The sequence below is a fragment of the Myxocyprinus asiaticus genome, chromosome 26 (genome assembly GCF_019703515.2).
Source record: "Myxocyprinus asiaticus isolate MX2 ecotype Aquarium Trade chromosome 26, UBuf_Myxa_2, whole genome shotgun sequence".
Taxonomy (NCBI): Eukaryota; Metazoa; Chordata; class Actinopteri; order Cypriniformes; family Catostomidae; genus Myxocyprinus; species Myxocyprinus asiaticus.
The window spans coordinates 9,582,306-9,598,121 of NC_059369.1; the positions used below are offsets into that span (position 1 = coordinate 9,582,306).

Below are 15,816 nucleotides of genomic sequence, written 5' to 3' on the forward strand. Positions count from 1 at the left end.
TGTAACTGAGTCAGGTTTGTAGGCTTCCTTGCTCACACACTCTTTTTCAGTTCTGCCCACAAATTTTCTATCGGACTGAGGTCAGGGCTTTGTGATGGCCACTCCAATACCTTGACTTTGTTATCCTGAAGCCATTTTGTCACAACTTTGGAGGTATGCTTGGGGTCATTGTCCATTTGGGAGACCCATTTGCAACCAACCTTTAACTTCCTGGCTGATGTCTTGAGGTGTTGCTTTAATATATACACATAATTTTCCTTCCTAATGATGCCATCTATTTTGTGAAGTGCACCAGTCCCTCCTGCAGCAAAGCACCCCCACAACATGATGCTGCCACCCCCATGCTTCATGGTTGGGATGGTATTCTTCGGCTTACAAGCCTCACCCTTTTTCCTCCAAACATAACAATTTTCATTATGGCCAAACAGTTCCATTTTTGTTTCATTAGACCAGAGAACATGTTTCCAAAAAGTAAGATCTTTGTCCCCATGTGCACTTGCAAACTGTAGTCTGGCTTTTTTATGCCAGTTTTGGAGCAGTGGCATCTTTCTTGCTGAGTAGCCTTTCTGGTTATGTCGATATAGGGCTCGTTTTACTGTGGATATAGATACTTGTCTACCTGTTTCCTCCAGCATCTTCACAAGGTCCTTTGCTGTTGTTCTGGGATTGATTTGCACTTTTCGCACCAAACTATATTCATCTCTAGGAGACAGAATGTGTCTTCTTCCTGAGTGGTATGATGGCTGCGTGGTTCCATGGTGTTTATAGGATGAACCAGACTTTGAGTTTGAAGGTAGGCCTTAAAATACATCCACAGGTACACCTCTAATTCAGTATACCTCCTATCAGAAGCTAATTGTCTAAAGGCTTAACATCATTTTCTGGAATTTTCCAAGCTGCTTAAAGGCACAGTTAACAGTGTATGTAAACATCTGATATAGTCAATTAAAAGTGAAACAATCTGTCTGTAAATAATTGTTGTAAAAATTACTTATGCACAAAGTAGATTGCCAAAACTATAGTTTGCTAATATTAAATCCGTGGAGTGGTTAAAAATGTGTTTTAATGACTTCAACCTAAGTGTATGTAAACTTCTGACTTCAACTGTAGATACTTGTCTACCTGTTTCCTCCAGCATCTTCACAATGTCCTTTGCTGTTGTTCTGGGATTGATTTGCACTTTTCGCACCAAACTATGTTCATCTCTAGGAGACAAAATTTGTCTCCTTCCTGAGCTGTATGATGGCTGTGTGGTCCCATGGTGTTTAACTTGCATACTGTTGTTTGTACAGATGAACGTGGTACCTTCAGTCATTTTGGAAATTGCTCCCAAGGATGATCCAGACTTGTGGAGGTCCACATTTGTTTTTGGCTTATTAGGTTGGTTTGAAAGAGCCAACCTACTGATCTACAATTTAAACTTAATATTCTTCTTCTTCTTAGACTAAAAGGTCTAACACTAACTCCTGGAGCTTTCAAGCTACATGCACCAAACTCTTCAGACTTATCTCGAATAGTGTGCTTTATCTTTTCTAACTGATCGGACTTACGGTTTTCCCACAGTGGACAATCAAAAACGGAAAAAGAGAGAGACTTCCAAGTTGAACCATTTGATTAAGGGTAGCAAGGAGCCTTTTGAGTATCACCTTGGTAACTGCCTAGCAACCAGATGGGGTTACCCTAGAAACCAAGTAACAAATCACATATCTCTGCACCAGAACATCGTAGAGACTTCCGGGTTGGCTTATTTGACTCAGGCTAGCAAGGAGCCTTATTAGTATCACCCTGGTTTCTGCCTAGCAACCAAATGGGATCACCCTAGCAACCAAGTAGTCAGTCAGTCTGTCTATCTGTCTATCTATCTGACTATCTATCGTCATTTAGTGCACCCTAGCAACCAAAACTCATTGACTTCCATTAAAATTAGCTTAGATGGATATATCCAGATCACAACATCATAGAGACTTCCAGGTTGGCTCATATGACTCAAGCTAGCAAGGAGCCTTTTGAGTATCACCCTTGTAACTGCCCAGCAACCAAATGGAATCACCCTAGCAACCAAGTAATCTATCTATCTATCTATCTATCTATCGTCATTTAGTGCACCCTAGCAACCAAACCCATTGACTTCCATTAAAATGAGCTTAGATGGACATATCCAGATCACAACATCATAGAGACTTCCGGGTTGGCTCATATGACTCAAGCTAGCAAGGAGCCTTTTGAGTATCACCCTTGTAACTGCCCAGCAACCAAATAGGATCACCCTAGCAACCAAGTAGTCCGTCCATCTGTCCGTTCGTCCATCCATCCATCCTAAACTTTCAGGCCAGGCTTTTTCAAGCCAACCTAAAGTTTGCCACAAACTTTATCTATTTCCTTTGGATTTTCTCATGATGTCAAGCAAAGAGGCACTGAGTTTGAAGGTAGGCCTTAAAATACATCCACAGGTACACCTCCAATTGACTCCAATTAGCCCATCAGAAGCTAATTGGATAATTGCCTAAAGGCTTGACATCATTTTCTGGAATTTTCCAAGCTGCTTAAAGGCACAGTTAACTTAGTTTATGTAAACTTCTGACCCACTGGAATTGTGATATAGTCAATTAAATGTGAAACAATCTGTCTGTAAACAGTTGTTGGTTAATAAATGAGTTTTAAAGACTCCCTAAATGTATGTAAACTTCTGACTTCAACTTTATGCCAAATGGAGTGGTAGCGGTGTGAATCTGTCATTGTTACTGTATTAACAGATACTGTAGGTACAGTAAATGTTCCAATTAGTTCCAGTCATGGGGAGGGTTTCGTACATGTGTTTGAAGGAATGAGGGGCCAGTACAGCAGCTGTTTGAAGTGTGTGTGTGCGTGCATCTTTACTTCAGTTGCAGTAGATGAGTAGCTGACAGCGTCCTGCATTGTTCCTGTCATCCACTCCTGCACAGCAGCTGCAGTCCTACGGGCCATAAATAATGCAACATCTACAATGAGCTGCCAGCGATTCATGCTAATTCTGCAGCCTTCACTAACATATTTAGCCAATTGTGTGTGTGTGTGTGTGAGTGTGTGTGTGTGTGTGTGTGTGTGTGTGCGCGTATATATATATATATATATATATATATATATATATATATATATATATATATATATATATATATATATATAATATAATATAATATAATAAATTTTTTTTTAATTGTTTTTGCTGGTTCCTGTGTAGCAAATGCAAACAAATCTCTAATGACAATGTGAGTGACCCACTTTTTGACAAGCATTGTTGGGCAAGCTACTCAAAAAATTTAGCTAGCTAAGCTACCAACAACTCAACAGAAAAATTCATTAAGCTAAGCTAAAAGCTACACTTCAGAGAAAGTAGCAAGTTACACTACAAGCTACATGCCAAAAGTAGCTTGCTACATTTAAGCTACTTCAATTATTTTTCAAGCAGATGCACAGAGCATACTGTTATAGACAAAAGACCTAAAAGACGAATTCACATGACGTTTATCAAAGCCATGGTACAGTATATTACAGTTTAGTGCAATACAGTATACAAGTATACAGTAGGTGCAATAAGTATGTGCACGTTAAAACAAACATGTAAATTCATATTTAGACATGCTACCTATAAAAACCCATGTGTTCAACATGTAAAATCACTGATTTTTAAATTTTCTTTTTTTATATTTATACTACTACTACAAACCCATACCCATTTAAACGTAATTTCATTTGCCCATTTCTGTATAAAAACTGCGTACATACAATATACAATTCACCTTATCCTGTAATTCTGTGTCTAGCTGTTGTATTTCTGTATATACTGGAAGCTTTTGATAAGAGGCCAAATTCCTTGTGTGTGTGTGTGCACATCTGGGAAAAAACAATGTGGTTTCTTTATGGTATCAGATGGTAGTACCATGGTACTTTGATAGACAACTATTTATGCACCATTCTGTAGTTGCATGGTGCTGCAAAGTACTTCAAAGAATACCATGTTACTACCATGGTAATTTGATAAATGGAACTCCGGGAAGGGCTTCATTTTTTAAGTTGCATTACAAGCCGTTCACACATTGGCAAAAAAAAAAAAAAAATATTGTTATAATATGTTACATATTGCACCTTTAAAATACCAGTAAATAATTAAAAAAAAAAAAAATATATATATATATATTTTGCAATGTGGGAAACTCCACGCCACCCATATTCCCATTTTTACAGTATGTTTTATAATAATAATAATTATTATTATTCAATTATTATTTCATTCATACATTAAGTAAAAAAAAAATACAAAAATATATTACAACTGTATAATAATAATAATAATTATTATTAATATAATTATAAATACTATTAAATATAATAAATGCATTTAATATTTAATTATTATTCAAATGTTATATTCATTTTTATAATATAATAAATAAAATAATATAAAAATATTACATTTGTTACCTTTATTAGTGAACTTTTAATTTAAAAGGCAAAATTGGTGTTTAAAAAAAAAACTACTCAACTTGTAATTACAACAATACGTTTTGTTTATATTTTACCATCTTGTTATATATCACACATTACCGCAATAATACCACATACTGAGACAAAAGCCTCAGCCGTTATCACAATATTATCTGATTCCGACACGTTTATGAAGTAGGTTACTGTAAGGGGGTTTAGAGGAAAGGAGGAGGCGAGAACCGGCTTGACAACTTAAATAATAATTTATTAAACAAAAACACAACCAAAAACACACAACTAAAAACACAGCACAGCTGTCTGTAATTCTCTCTCTCTCGAACTGTCGTCCCCGGCCGCCTTTATCCCTCGCGCGCCCCATCAGGCTGATTGGGGACCGGGTGTGTCTCATTCCAGCCCGGCCCCGCCCTCCTCAGCTCTACACTCCTCCCGGCGTTGCCTCAGGCCGGGGAGCCCCCGGCATGACGTACATCCCCCCCACACCCTTACTCTCCGGGTGGGGGGGGCGTGCCTTATGCCCCGACTGCCGGCGGGTCCTCCCCGCCTTCCTCGACCTGGGAGGAGAAAAAACAACACAAAATGGCGAGGGAAAGGCCAACACGGAGCGGCAGAGAGAGAGAGGAGAGAGAGAAAAAGAAACTCACCGGTTCTCTGATGCGCCGTCGCGTGGTCCTCGATCACTACTCCACCCTCTCAGGCGGACTGCAGCCGCTCCTCCCCGGGCGGACCGGAGTCAGACCTCCGACCCCCAGCGGACAGAATGCCCCTCCGCGTTCCCGGCGTCCCGTGGAGACTCTCCTCCGCCCCTGGCAGCGGCCCTACCACTCCAGGCGGTCGGGGAGTCACTTCCCTCCTCCCCCCGCGGACGGCGGTCTTCTCTCGACTCCTCCGCCCCCGGCAGCGGCTCCCTCGCTCCAGGCGGTCGTGGAGTCCCGTCCCCACTCGCCTCGCGGACGGCGGCCGTTCCCCGCGTCCGGGTAGTCGGGCTACTCCGTCCCCCGTCGGACGGCAGCGGCGCTCCCCTGGGTGGACGGCAGTGTCGAGGACTCTGCGACGGGAATCCCATCTCCTTCCCGGGTTTCGGCACCAGTGTAAGGGGGTTTAGAGGAAAGGAGGAGGCGAGAACCGGCTTGACAACTTAAATAATAATTTATTAAACAAAAACACAACCAAAAACACACAACTAAAAACACAGCACAGCTGTCTGTAATTCTCTCTCTCTCGAACTGTCGTCCCCGGCCGCCTTTATCCCTCGCGCGCCCCATCAGGCTGATTGGGGACCGGGTGTGTCTCATTCCAGCCCGGCCCCGCCCTCCTCAGCTCTACAGTTACTTATGAAGAAGTCTTGCTATATATCAGTCCTAGTACTAGTAATGTTAGCAGATATTTTATTTAATCCTCTTCCTCTTTTCATCCAACAAACTTTAAATCCTGATCAACCTGAATGTAATACGTGGGTTGGCTCACCAAGGCTAGAATTCAGCTCACAGCATGTAGAGCTCGCAATCTGACCTTGGGGGGTATAATTTCAAGGACATTTATCTGTCTGGCTGCATTGTTTTTATTGTGATGGTAAAGGAATGTATGAATGGGCACTTTGGTCTCACCCTCATTCCAGCCACACAAAGGCTGTCTTTGACCTCGAGTCTGGAGGGCAACCCACTCTCACCCTGTCTGGGATGGCACACACAATTGCTAGCCTGTGAACCGACTCTGTGTGTTCGGCTGTGCGGGGCGAGATTGAGTGAACAGGTATAAAGGGGTGCTCATAAGGCTGCAGTTCTACCTGACTCTCAGTGAGGGGGCGTTGACCAACAGATGTCTATTACAGCAGTGAAGTGGGGGAGTAATACACAAAAGACTCACTGTTACACTGTTTTTCTTTCCTATAAAAACGATTGGTTTTAAATCTTCACGATTTAAAAGGAATTTGATAATTATTCACTTCACTCACATTCATCTTGTTCCAAATCCCTATGACTTTCTTTCTTCCGTAGAACATGAAAGGAGATGTTATGCTGAATGTGAGTTACATTCATCTTTCATTGCATCTTTTAAAAATTTTTTTTTTTAAAGCAGCTTTTGAAGCTGGTTGACCAGCATGGTCTTTCTGGTGAAGGTGGTTAAGCAAGTTTAAAAGCCGGGCGGGGACACCAGCACACCAGCATCCCATGCTGGGGGACCAGCATGCGAAACACAACATAAGGTGGTGACAGGCAATGTTGGTCTTTTCAGCAGGGATGCCATTTAATGTTTCGTTGTATCTGCGCATTTATTAAACTGGCTTGGGAGGAAGCATTTTTAACAAAAACATACACACACCCTCTGAAAGGCCACATGCTAAGGTGCTCTTCTGTCAAGTGTTTTGCATGTGTTGTTGTGTCTTTAATCATGTGTGTGTGCGCATTCAAGTGTGAGCATGTTTTTAAAGACTGCATTCTTGAGATTGCTGAGCCGTAACCTGGAGATTAATTGTAACTGAGCCCAGTGACCTGCTTTATTCCCAAAGCTTACAGACCTAACCTGACACAAAATAGGGTATTGTAGTGTTTGTACATTTTGAAAGTGCTAATTTTTGCTTTTAACACTTTGATAGGCAGTTTATTACAGATTTTTGCTGATAACAACCAACTAACCCTAACCCCAAGCACGGTAACAAAAATAGTTTATGTAAGAAACAATTGACAATGAACCGTTGAATTATTGAAAGGTAATGCACACCTGAGGTGGTAATGCCCTAACCTAATGCTTACTCTACACCTACTCTAGTAAATTACAAATGAAAGACACTTTATCTCATTTAATTATTTTCTCTTTTTAGTTGGAACTTGATGGATGCAGTCCGAAAGAGAAGATTAACAAATTATTGACAAGTCTGGCATTAGTGCAAAAACAGCAAAAATGACTTCAAAATGAAAGACTCAAGACTTCCAATTGAATGAGTCACAAGTTATGAGCTAGAATGAGCTAAAAAAAATTGCATTGGATGATGACAGAGAGCAGCAGGGAGCGCCAAGCGCGTGAGTCGTTGTCATGGTAACCAGATAGATTCTGAGTGGATTGCTGGAAAACTAGAATGAAAGTATCGTCAAATCATAGTGCAGTGCAATAAAATATCTTCCCTTCCCTGCAACTGATACCAGACACAATACCAAGAAGGACATTGATGAAATTTAATTTAAAAGAAAACAAATCGGTGAGACTAACAGCTAAAACCGGGACATTATTACATTTTTCAGAGAAATGACGGGACACCAGGGACACACCTCATAAAACCTGGACCGACTTCTAGTCACCTGCATTGCTCCTCTCCATGATGTACTGTAGTGATTCCCTCCCTTTGCTAATGTAATGAGGGCAATAGGCATCTGCTATTGCAGGGGTCGGGAACCAGTGGCTCGCCGGGTGTCTCACCATTCACCAACACGTGATCGTTTCAAACGTGTTTCATGTGCGAGTAATGTTGCTCATCTACCCGCAACAGGTGGGTGACCTGTAAGACGTCTCGGAGTGACACATGACAAGAAATGCTGTTAGTCACAATGACACGTGCTTGAAGAAACACACTTTATTATATTTTTAAGAACAGACAAAAGAAATGCCTTCAATGCTCGTGTCTGATTCGCTGTTTGTTCAGAGGTGTGCAGTGGAGCAAGTGCATGTAAAGAGTTTTCACTCTTTTTATCTCTGATTAATTTTTCCGAAAACTGTTTGCAAGAATAATGTCATCTATGAGAATGCTGCAAATGATCTCAGATCATCTCAGGAGGTGCTGTGAGTTTCATTTATTTCCACAGAGCAGTTCACTCTTACACATTGTGAACGCAACTCTGCAGGTTCAGTAATATATACAGGTATCTTTGTATTAAACAAACAAAGACAAAAGTGATTAAATCATAAAGTAATACAAGACACATTCACCTTGAACCTAAAATTGAGTTTTCTTTTCTTTTCTTTAGGCAGCATTAACAAAATGCAATACAAACACATTCGATAAGAACACACATTTGGCAGCATTTATTTGGGAACACAAGGAAATGTATTAGGCTTTATTATTATGATGAATACTATAATTGTCTTTACATTTATAATTGTCTTTAGTAATTTTTCACCTAGTGTCATTGACGGATGCTTGCGTGATAGCAAATGGGGCCGTTGGAGAAGGTAAATGTTTGGATTTGGGGAGGTGGTTATATATCAGATTGTTTTGATCACTTTGTTATTTTATTGCTTTTGTCGTTTAGTGTAAAGTGCCATTCGGATTTAGAAATATCGTAAGTTTTTTGTGTTTCAGTAAATTAATTTTTAAAGCAAAATCAATAAAGCAAAAATATTCACTGACCCTTGGCAGGAGGGTTGACCATATAATCGTATATCGCAATATTTTAAAGGCGATTATCATTCTAATATTTTTTTACATATCGCCCCGCCCAAAAGGGAAGTAAAATTTTTCATGAACAATTGTAAAATGAAGTAATTTCACAAACACGTGTGCTCAATTCCATATTGCAACGTTACCTATTAATTTTTGCAAATTTTTTTGTTTTTGAGTAGTCTATGGGCAATATAAACATTTTTTTGAAAATAGCCTAGTAAATTATTCGTTTGTGCTATGGCTCTTTCAAAAAAAATGCATCAACCAAAAATTTAAAAATTGGCTCCTTAGTGAAAAAAGTTTCCCGACCCCTGTGCTAGTGGCATCTTTATGTTAAGGTGATATCAGGTTTAAAGGTTTAAAAACCTATCGCAAACAAAAGCTAAATATTTTTTAAGATAATTTTTATTTTAGTTTAGTGTCTTCAGAGCCATGAAAATGTATTTAAGTTTAGTTTCAGTTTTTACAATTGTTTATTTTTATTATTATTTTTTTTTTATTTCAGTGTACAAAAATGTTTTGTTACATTTAGTTTTAGTTATGATAATAACCTTGGTTTAAACATGATTTTAGTTTGATAAACTTGCGTACTAACCTTTTCTTTGTAAAGTTATATTACATTTTAAAATGTCGTTTCCATTTCAGCATAACGCTGTAAACCCTGTAATTCTGCTAAACAATGCTTTAAACAACTTTACAGCTCAAACGGGGGCCTGGGTAGCTCAGTGGTAAAATACACTGGCTACCACCCCTGGAGTTCGCTAGTTTGAATCCCAGGGTGTGCTGAGTGACTCCAGCCAGGTCTCCTAAGCAACCAAATTGGCCCGGTTGTTAGGGTGGGTAGAGTCACATGGGGTAACCTCCTTGTGGTTGCTATAATGTGGCTTAACAAGCCATGTGATAAGATGCACGGGTTGATGGTCTCAGACGCAGAGGCAACTGGGATTCGTCCTCCGCTACCCAGATTGAGGCGAATCACTACGCCACCACGAGGACTTAAAAAAAGCACACTGGGAATTGGGCATTCCAAATTAGGAGAAAAAGGGGAAAAATTCTAAAAAAAAAAAAAAAAAACCTTTACAGCTCAAACAATACACAAGTACAGAAGTACTTTTATAAAATTATAAGCTTCACATTTCTGCCTTTTAAACCCTAAAAAAATTGTCCCCATTCACTTTCATTGTAAGTGCCTCATTGTAAATTCGATTTGTACTTTTTTGAAAGAAAAGGAGTTGAAGTGAATTTTTATGGTAAGTAGGGATGGGAATCGTAAGGAATTTAACGATTCTGGTTCCTTAACAATTCCAGTAATTCTTTCATTATCTTTATTTATTTATTTATTTTTTTTATTATTATTATTTGGAAATGAGAAATGCAATTCTTATTGTATTTACTACTCTCTGCTATCTGTTACCAAATAATGAGATCATTTCAAATTTCTACAGAGCAGATATAACTAATGAGAAATAAATTTAATACAATTCTTGTAAAGGTGTGTTTGCAGACTTTTGAGACACATAAATACAGTCCAATAATAGATCCCAACTATATTTTAAATAAACAAATCTAAACCAGCAGGAAATGTGATGGCATATTTAATTAATTCATTTATTCTTTTATAAAATTCCACTCGTGTATCTTTAATTATACATTGCCATATGAACAGCCAGTCAGTAACTGCACTGCTTGATTTAATAGAGACACAGGTCATCATTAAGTAAACAGTAACAGTTCCAGAGACAGTTTAGACTGTGTTTTGAAGCCTAATGTTGTATTTCAGGCTTGTGAGACTCCAACAGTTCTTATTTCATTTCAAGTTGGTCATTCATACCTTGCACATCAGTATAAGATTATTTGTATACTGGAAGTGATGTATGTTTTGTGCTGTAGATTTAAAAGAACCAGCTCATTAGAATGATTCTTTCGGGAATCGGACCATACCGGAGGCGGCATACATTTTGCACTGAAGATTCAAAAGAACCGGCTCCTTTGGGAATCGAACTGTACCGGAAGCGCATATGTTTAGCTCTGTAGATTCAAAAGAGCTGGCTTGAGACTCGTTCGATCTGGAATGAAATACACTGGGAGAGCTGTGTGTTTTATGCTGTAGAGTCAGTAGACGGAGTGCTGCTGCAGTAATGTGCTACTGTGAACACTTTTAGAGTATTTCAGGAAGGTGTTTCATCCGCATCGGTGGAAAATTGCACATGTAGGAGAACCGTTAATGGAACTGGAAGTAACTAAGATCATATTTGAAAGATTTTTAAAGATTTCTTAAAGAATGGAACTGGTTCTGAACAAGAAGGTTCTCGGTTCCCAACCCTAATGGTAATCAACATTATGCCACAAATGCTGTCAATTGAGCTTAACTTTTATTTAACCCAGAACATTCCTTTAAACATCCCAGAATTCTGAAGAAAAAGTAATAAAACTGCTGCTTGCTGTGTTTTAGAAATGGCTCTTACTTGTCTTGATTTTATTGCAATAACGATAAACTGCCCACTCTCTTATCTTTCTATCCTATCTGTCTATCTTATAAAAAAAGAAAAATAAGAAACCAATATGAGTTTTTCAGTGGCCGATGCAGATACCGATAACAAGGCAGAATGGTCGATGGTCCATAGTACAGAAACACTTCTTGTCAAAAGTTTGGACACATGTACCATATTTTAAAATAATAGTAAAGTCATTAAAACTATGAAATAATTCAAGTATGGGACCATAACATGTGGAAAAATTTTATCTAATTTGATTAGATTTTTGACTGGCAGTGTATAATCAGTGTCAGAAATTAACTTTACCATTAAGAGGCAATATTTGCCCCCTCATTTGATTCTCAGGGGTATTTTTTACCTTTTATGAGGGCATTTTAAACATATACCGTGTGTAATCCTTTAAGGTTAAATACTTTAATTTATCAGTTTGTTAACAAGGGATAAAATGCATAACTAGACCTAGAATACAATATTAAGAAATATATTAGATGTTACCAATAAAAAGCAGAGGAATTCATTTTGAGGGCAAAACATTCAAAACTATGGGGGCATTTTTGTCACTTTCAACTGCTTTTTTGCCCTGAGCCACTCCCCTATAATAAAGTTGAATGAGAACAAAAAAGAAATGTACCCAAGCAATTTCTGAAATTAAATGAACACTTATTTTACCCAATATTTACACAGAGTTCACTTTAATATTTGCCTATGAAAACAGACTATGTGCATTATCCCTTGACGAGACTATCAGTTCATTTTGGAACTGACACAATGGAAAGCTAACACTTCTTTAAATCGGCCAAGTAGGCAGTGTTATTGGCCTCGATGCCTTTAATCTCAAAATGGCCCAAACAAATCTGACTGGCCAATATATCAGTCTATCTCTACCACCCATACTTGTTGCATGCGCATGACAGTAATGAAGCATGAACAGGTGGAATATAAACCATTTTCATGCATTTGTGTATTCAGGAAATAGCTTATAATCTGTATCGTGATGTATTTTCTCTCACTGGACAAAAAGCTTTGAACAGAGGCTGACAGAGAGCCTGTGGTGCTTGCCCTGATGAAGTCATTGGGATTTTTCTCTATGGGTTATTCATTTCATCAGACTCCGGAGGGCCTGTGAGCATTCCTGCTGTGTTATCCCAGCGATGCTCAGTTCTGGAATGCGAGGACAAGGTGTGAAGTGCAGCTGCGCTGTCTGCCTCCTCAACGACTGTCACAGTGCCATTGGCTGTCTATCCCATGATGCTCTCTGATTGGCAGGCTTTATGATCTATTTGGATCACTGACTGATGGTAGAACAAACAAGAGGCCTGAGACAGGGATGTTCAGCTTCTCTTTGGAAAAGAAAGTTTTATTTTCATGCCCATTGTTATTGCTCTACCTAAAATGTGTCGTGTGCTCCTCATGAAGCTTGAATGCTTTCTTTGACATGATGAGGACACTAAACTGTTTCTCTGATATTCAATGCAATCACAAAAACAAAATCTTTGGCAACAGAATTCTCTGGAATGGAAACTATGAATGAAAATGTCTGCATGAGATTTTTGTTACTGGGGATAACTTGAGGAAAATTCCTGTCTGTGTCTGTCCCAAGAATGGATGTTATTTGACATTTCAGGTGAAGACTATTCTGTAACGCTTCCTCGTACATACATCTGCTCTTAAACCAATCCATGTTTGCATGTCTGAGAGTTTGCGACTGAACGCAATGTGACATTCTTCACTCTTTAATAAATGATGGATTCCTGTGCCTACGGATTTAACACATCACAGATTAACAGAGGTTTAGCATGATTTCTGAGGGGAACACTGGCTGGATTGTTTTCTGAAAAATGTTTCACTAACAGGAAGTGTGAGAGCATGTTCATTTTAGAGCCATAAGCTGTTTTATGTAAACTCAGTAGGGGTGGGTGGTATGAATAAAAATGTATATCTCGAAATGAGTCATTTTATCTCCTTTTTCTTATCCCATCTCAACTCTCTTCATGTGTGTCTCTCCTTCAGCTCTCTTTGTCAGTTTCTGGATGTTCTCATGAGTGTGTACCGGCCGCATCCCCTGCCAATTTCAAGAGCATGTCAAGTCGTTGTGGTAACACAGGGCAGCAAGGGCAGCCTGTTCGAGCTTGAGCCTGTCCAAGAATGCATCAGCTCTTCCGCTTAGTGCTGGGTCAGAGAGACCTGTCCCGTGCAGGAGACCTCTTCTCTCTGGATGACAGCGAGATTGAAGACTGTTTGTCCCAAGCCCTGGAGGAAATCAGAATCATATCCTGCTCTCCAGTGAGTATATAGTGATCTAAAAGAAGCAAATGCATAAAGCAACCTTCTTAAATGTGTTTATAGGAGTCATATCCTACATTATTTGTTAACATTTTCATCTTAGAATGTTATTCAAGAAAGAGACATATTTTTGTTTGACATGACCATTTTTAAGGGATGATTTCACACAAAACTAAAAATTCTGTCATTTACTCACCTGGAAATGTTGCATCCACCGTTCTCCCGAATAACCACTGGGCAGCGCCATGATGATTCTGATTGCTGCAAGACTGTTTTCTGATTCTGGGTTTGATAAGAAGCAATATAAAAACCATTTTAAGTGTTAATTGGAGTGAAAATTAATGAATTTAGGCTCAACTTGAGCAGTTGTTGGCTGTCATAAAAACTCAAATTAGTAAGTTGTTGATATCATTAACCTCAGGCCAATGCCTTATGTCATCTACCCACCCACTCATTAAACTTTCACAGATGAGGCAATCTCAAAAGACTCTAAACTAGTATGGGCACTTTGGAGCAAGTTTTTTTTTTTTTTTTATATATATATATATATATATATATATATATATATATATATATATATATATATATATATATATATATATATATATATATATATATATATATTCTTTATTTGGCAGTACAAGCCTTGGCGAATTTTCCTCAACTTTCCGCCATCTGAATATAAAAAAAATAAAAGTTGTCATAAAAAGAAAGCGACACCTTTACTGTTAGTGTTTGGCTTTGATTGACCATATGAAATGAATGGGAAAGACTAAAAGACAGAGCATTTTATTTATTTTTTTTTTTTTTTGTCAAATACAAAATATAAATCAGCCACAATGCAGAACAAACCTACACAGAAATGAAGGGGTAAGACCAGAACACACCCACAGTTCTGCACACACACACACACACACACACACACACACACACACACACACGCACAGAGAGAGAGAGAGAGAACAAAGAACAATGTCTGAGTCTTCTGTTTTGTGCACTAATTGAATTTTCAGTCTGTTGCTGATTGTTTCTGTTTATTACTTTTCATTTCTTGACATTATTATTAATTTACATTGAGTTAGATCATTTTGATATTTAAAATAAATTATTAGTAACAAACATGAATTTGTCTTCTCTTTGTAACAGATTAGGTTTGACTGTAAGCATTTTGTGACATTATTGCAAAAACTGACACTTAAACAGTGTCTAAAAATGCTACACTTTGACAAATAATTGTTTGATAATATCTAAATAGATCAAGATGCAAAACATGTCATCTACTGGCTATTATTGTCATAACATGATTTTCAAGTCATGTTATTTTACACCAGTACTCTTTCTTGTCAAAGATGGCCGCAAACAGAAAAGTAAGTGGCTTCTTTATCAGAATTGGAGGGTTAATACGCTAAACATCACATTATCAGCTAAAAACATACGCCGATGCAAGCGAAAGTTCCTTTCATTCGCCGATGCAAGTGAAACAGGCTTCCATTACGAATCGTAGACCATTTCTGTGTTCAGGAAAAAGGTGGTGTATGTTGTGTACCTATAATTGTACTTATCAATTTAAATAATATATAATGTTTTGGCATCATAGTTTCAGTAAATAAGTTTTGAGTTCTGAAAATGAGAATATGCTTTTATAGTTCATCCAACCCTTTTATTTAAAGTAATTGTGGAAAATTTGATTTCTCATAATGTGACTTCTTTAAAATCTGTGGAGATGTTATGCTGTTGAAGTGGAGTTCGAGAGTATGTGGCATGTTTCAGTGGAACATTGACCCTGTTCTCAATGCTAATCTGAATAATCTAAATAAGGTGACCCCACATTTCCACACTCCATGTATTATACATTTAAATGAGTGTACTTCTAAAGAAACATTGGTGTCACTCAGCGTGCTTAAGCCAGTTCCTCTTGCATCGTTGTGCTTCTTTGTTCTTGTGGCATTTGTAAACAGTTTTTGGCTCATCCAGCGTCTCAGGGGTAGCTGTCTCTGTCTCTCTTCCTCTCATTTTTCTTGCCTTGTACTTCTCTCTCCAAGGCCTACAGTGTCCTCATTTCCACAGTCACATGCATTCTATTATCATTCCAAACATGCTTTATAACCAGGCTCAGTAGCAATCGACAGACATTTGAGCATTTTCTGTGCTGCTTTTGAAATCAGTGGAATGGATTTGGTCCAC

At 38.5% G+C, this 15,816-nt stretch overlaps 1 protein-coding gene across 1 annotated transcript in view; it reads left to right on the forward strand.

Moving 5' to 3' along the window:
• Positions 1-15,816, forward strand: part of LOC127416750 (ventricular zone-expressed PH domain-containing protein-like) — a 212,719-nt gene that overhangs the window by 9,956 nt on the left and 186,947 nt on the right. The window contains exon 2 of the mRNA XM_051656286.1: positions 13,360-13,632. Coding sequence (XP_051512246.1) covers positions 13,495-13,632 — 138 coding nt within the window. The 5' untranslated portion in view covers positions 13,360-13,494. The remainder of the gene's footprint in view (positions 1-13,359; positions 13,633-15,816) is intronic.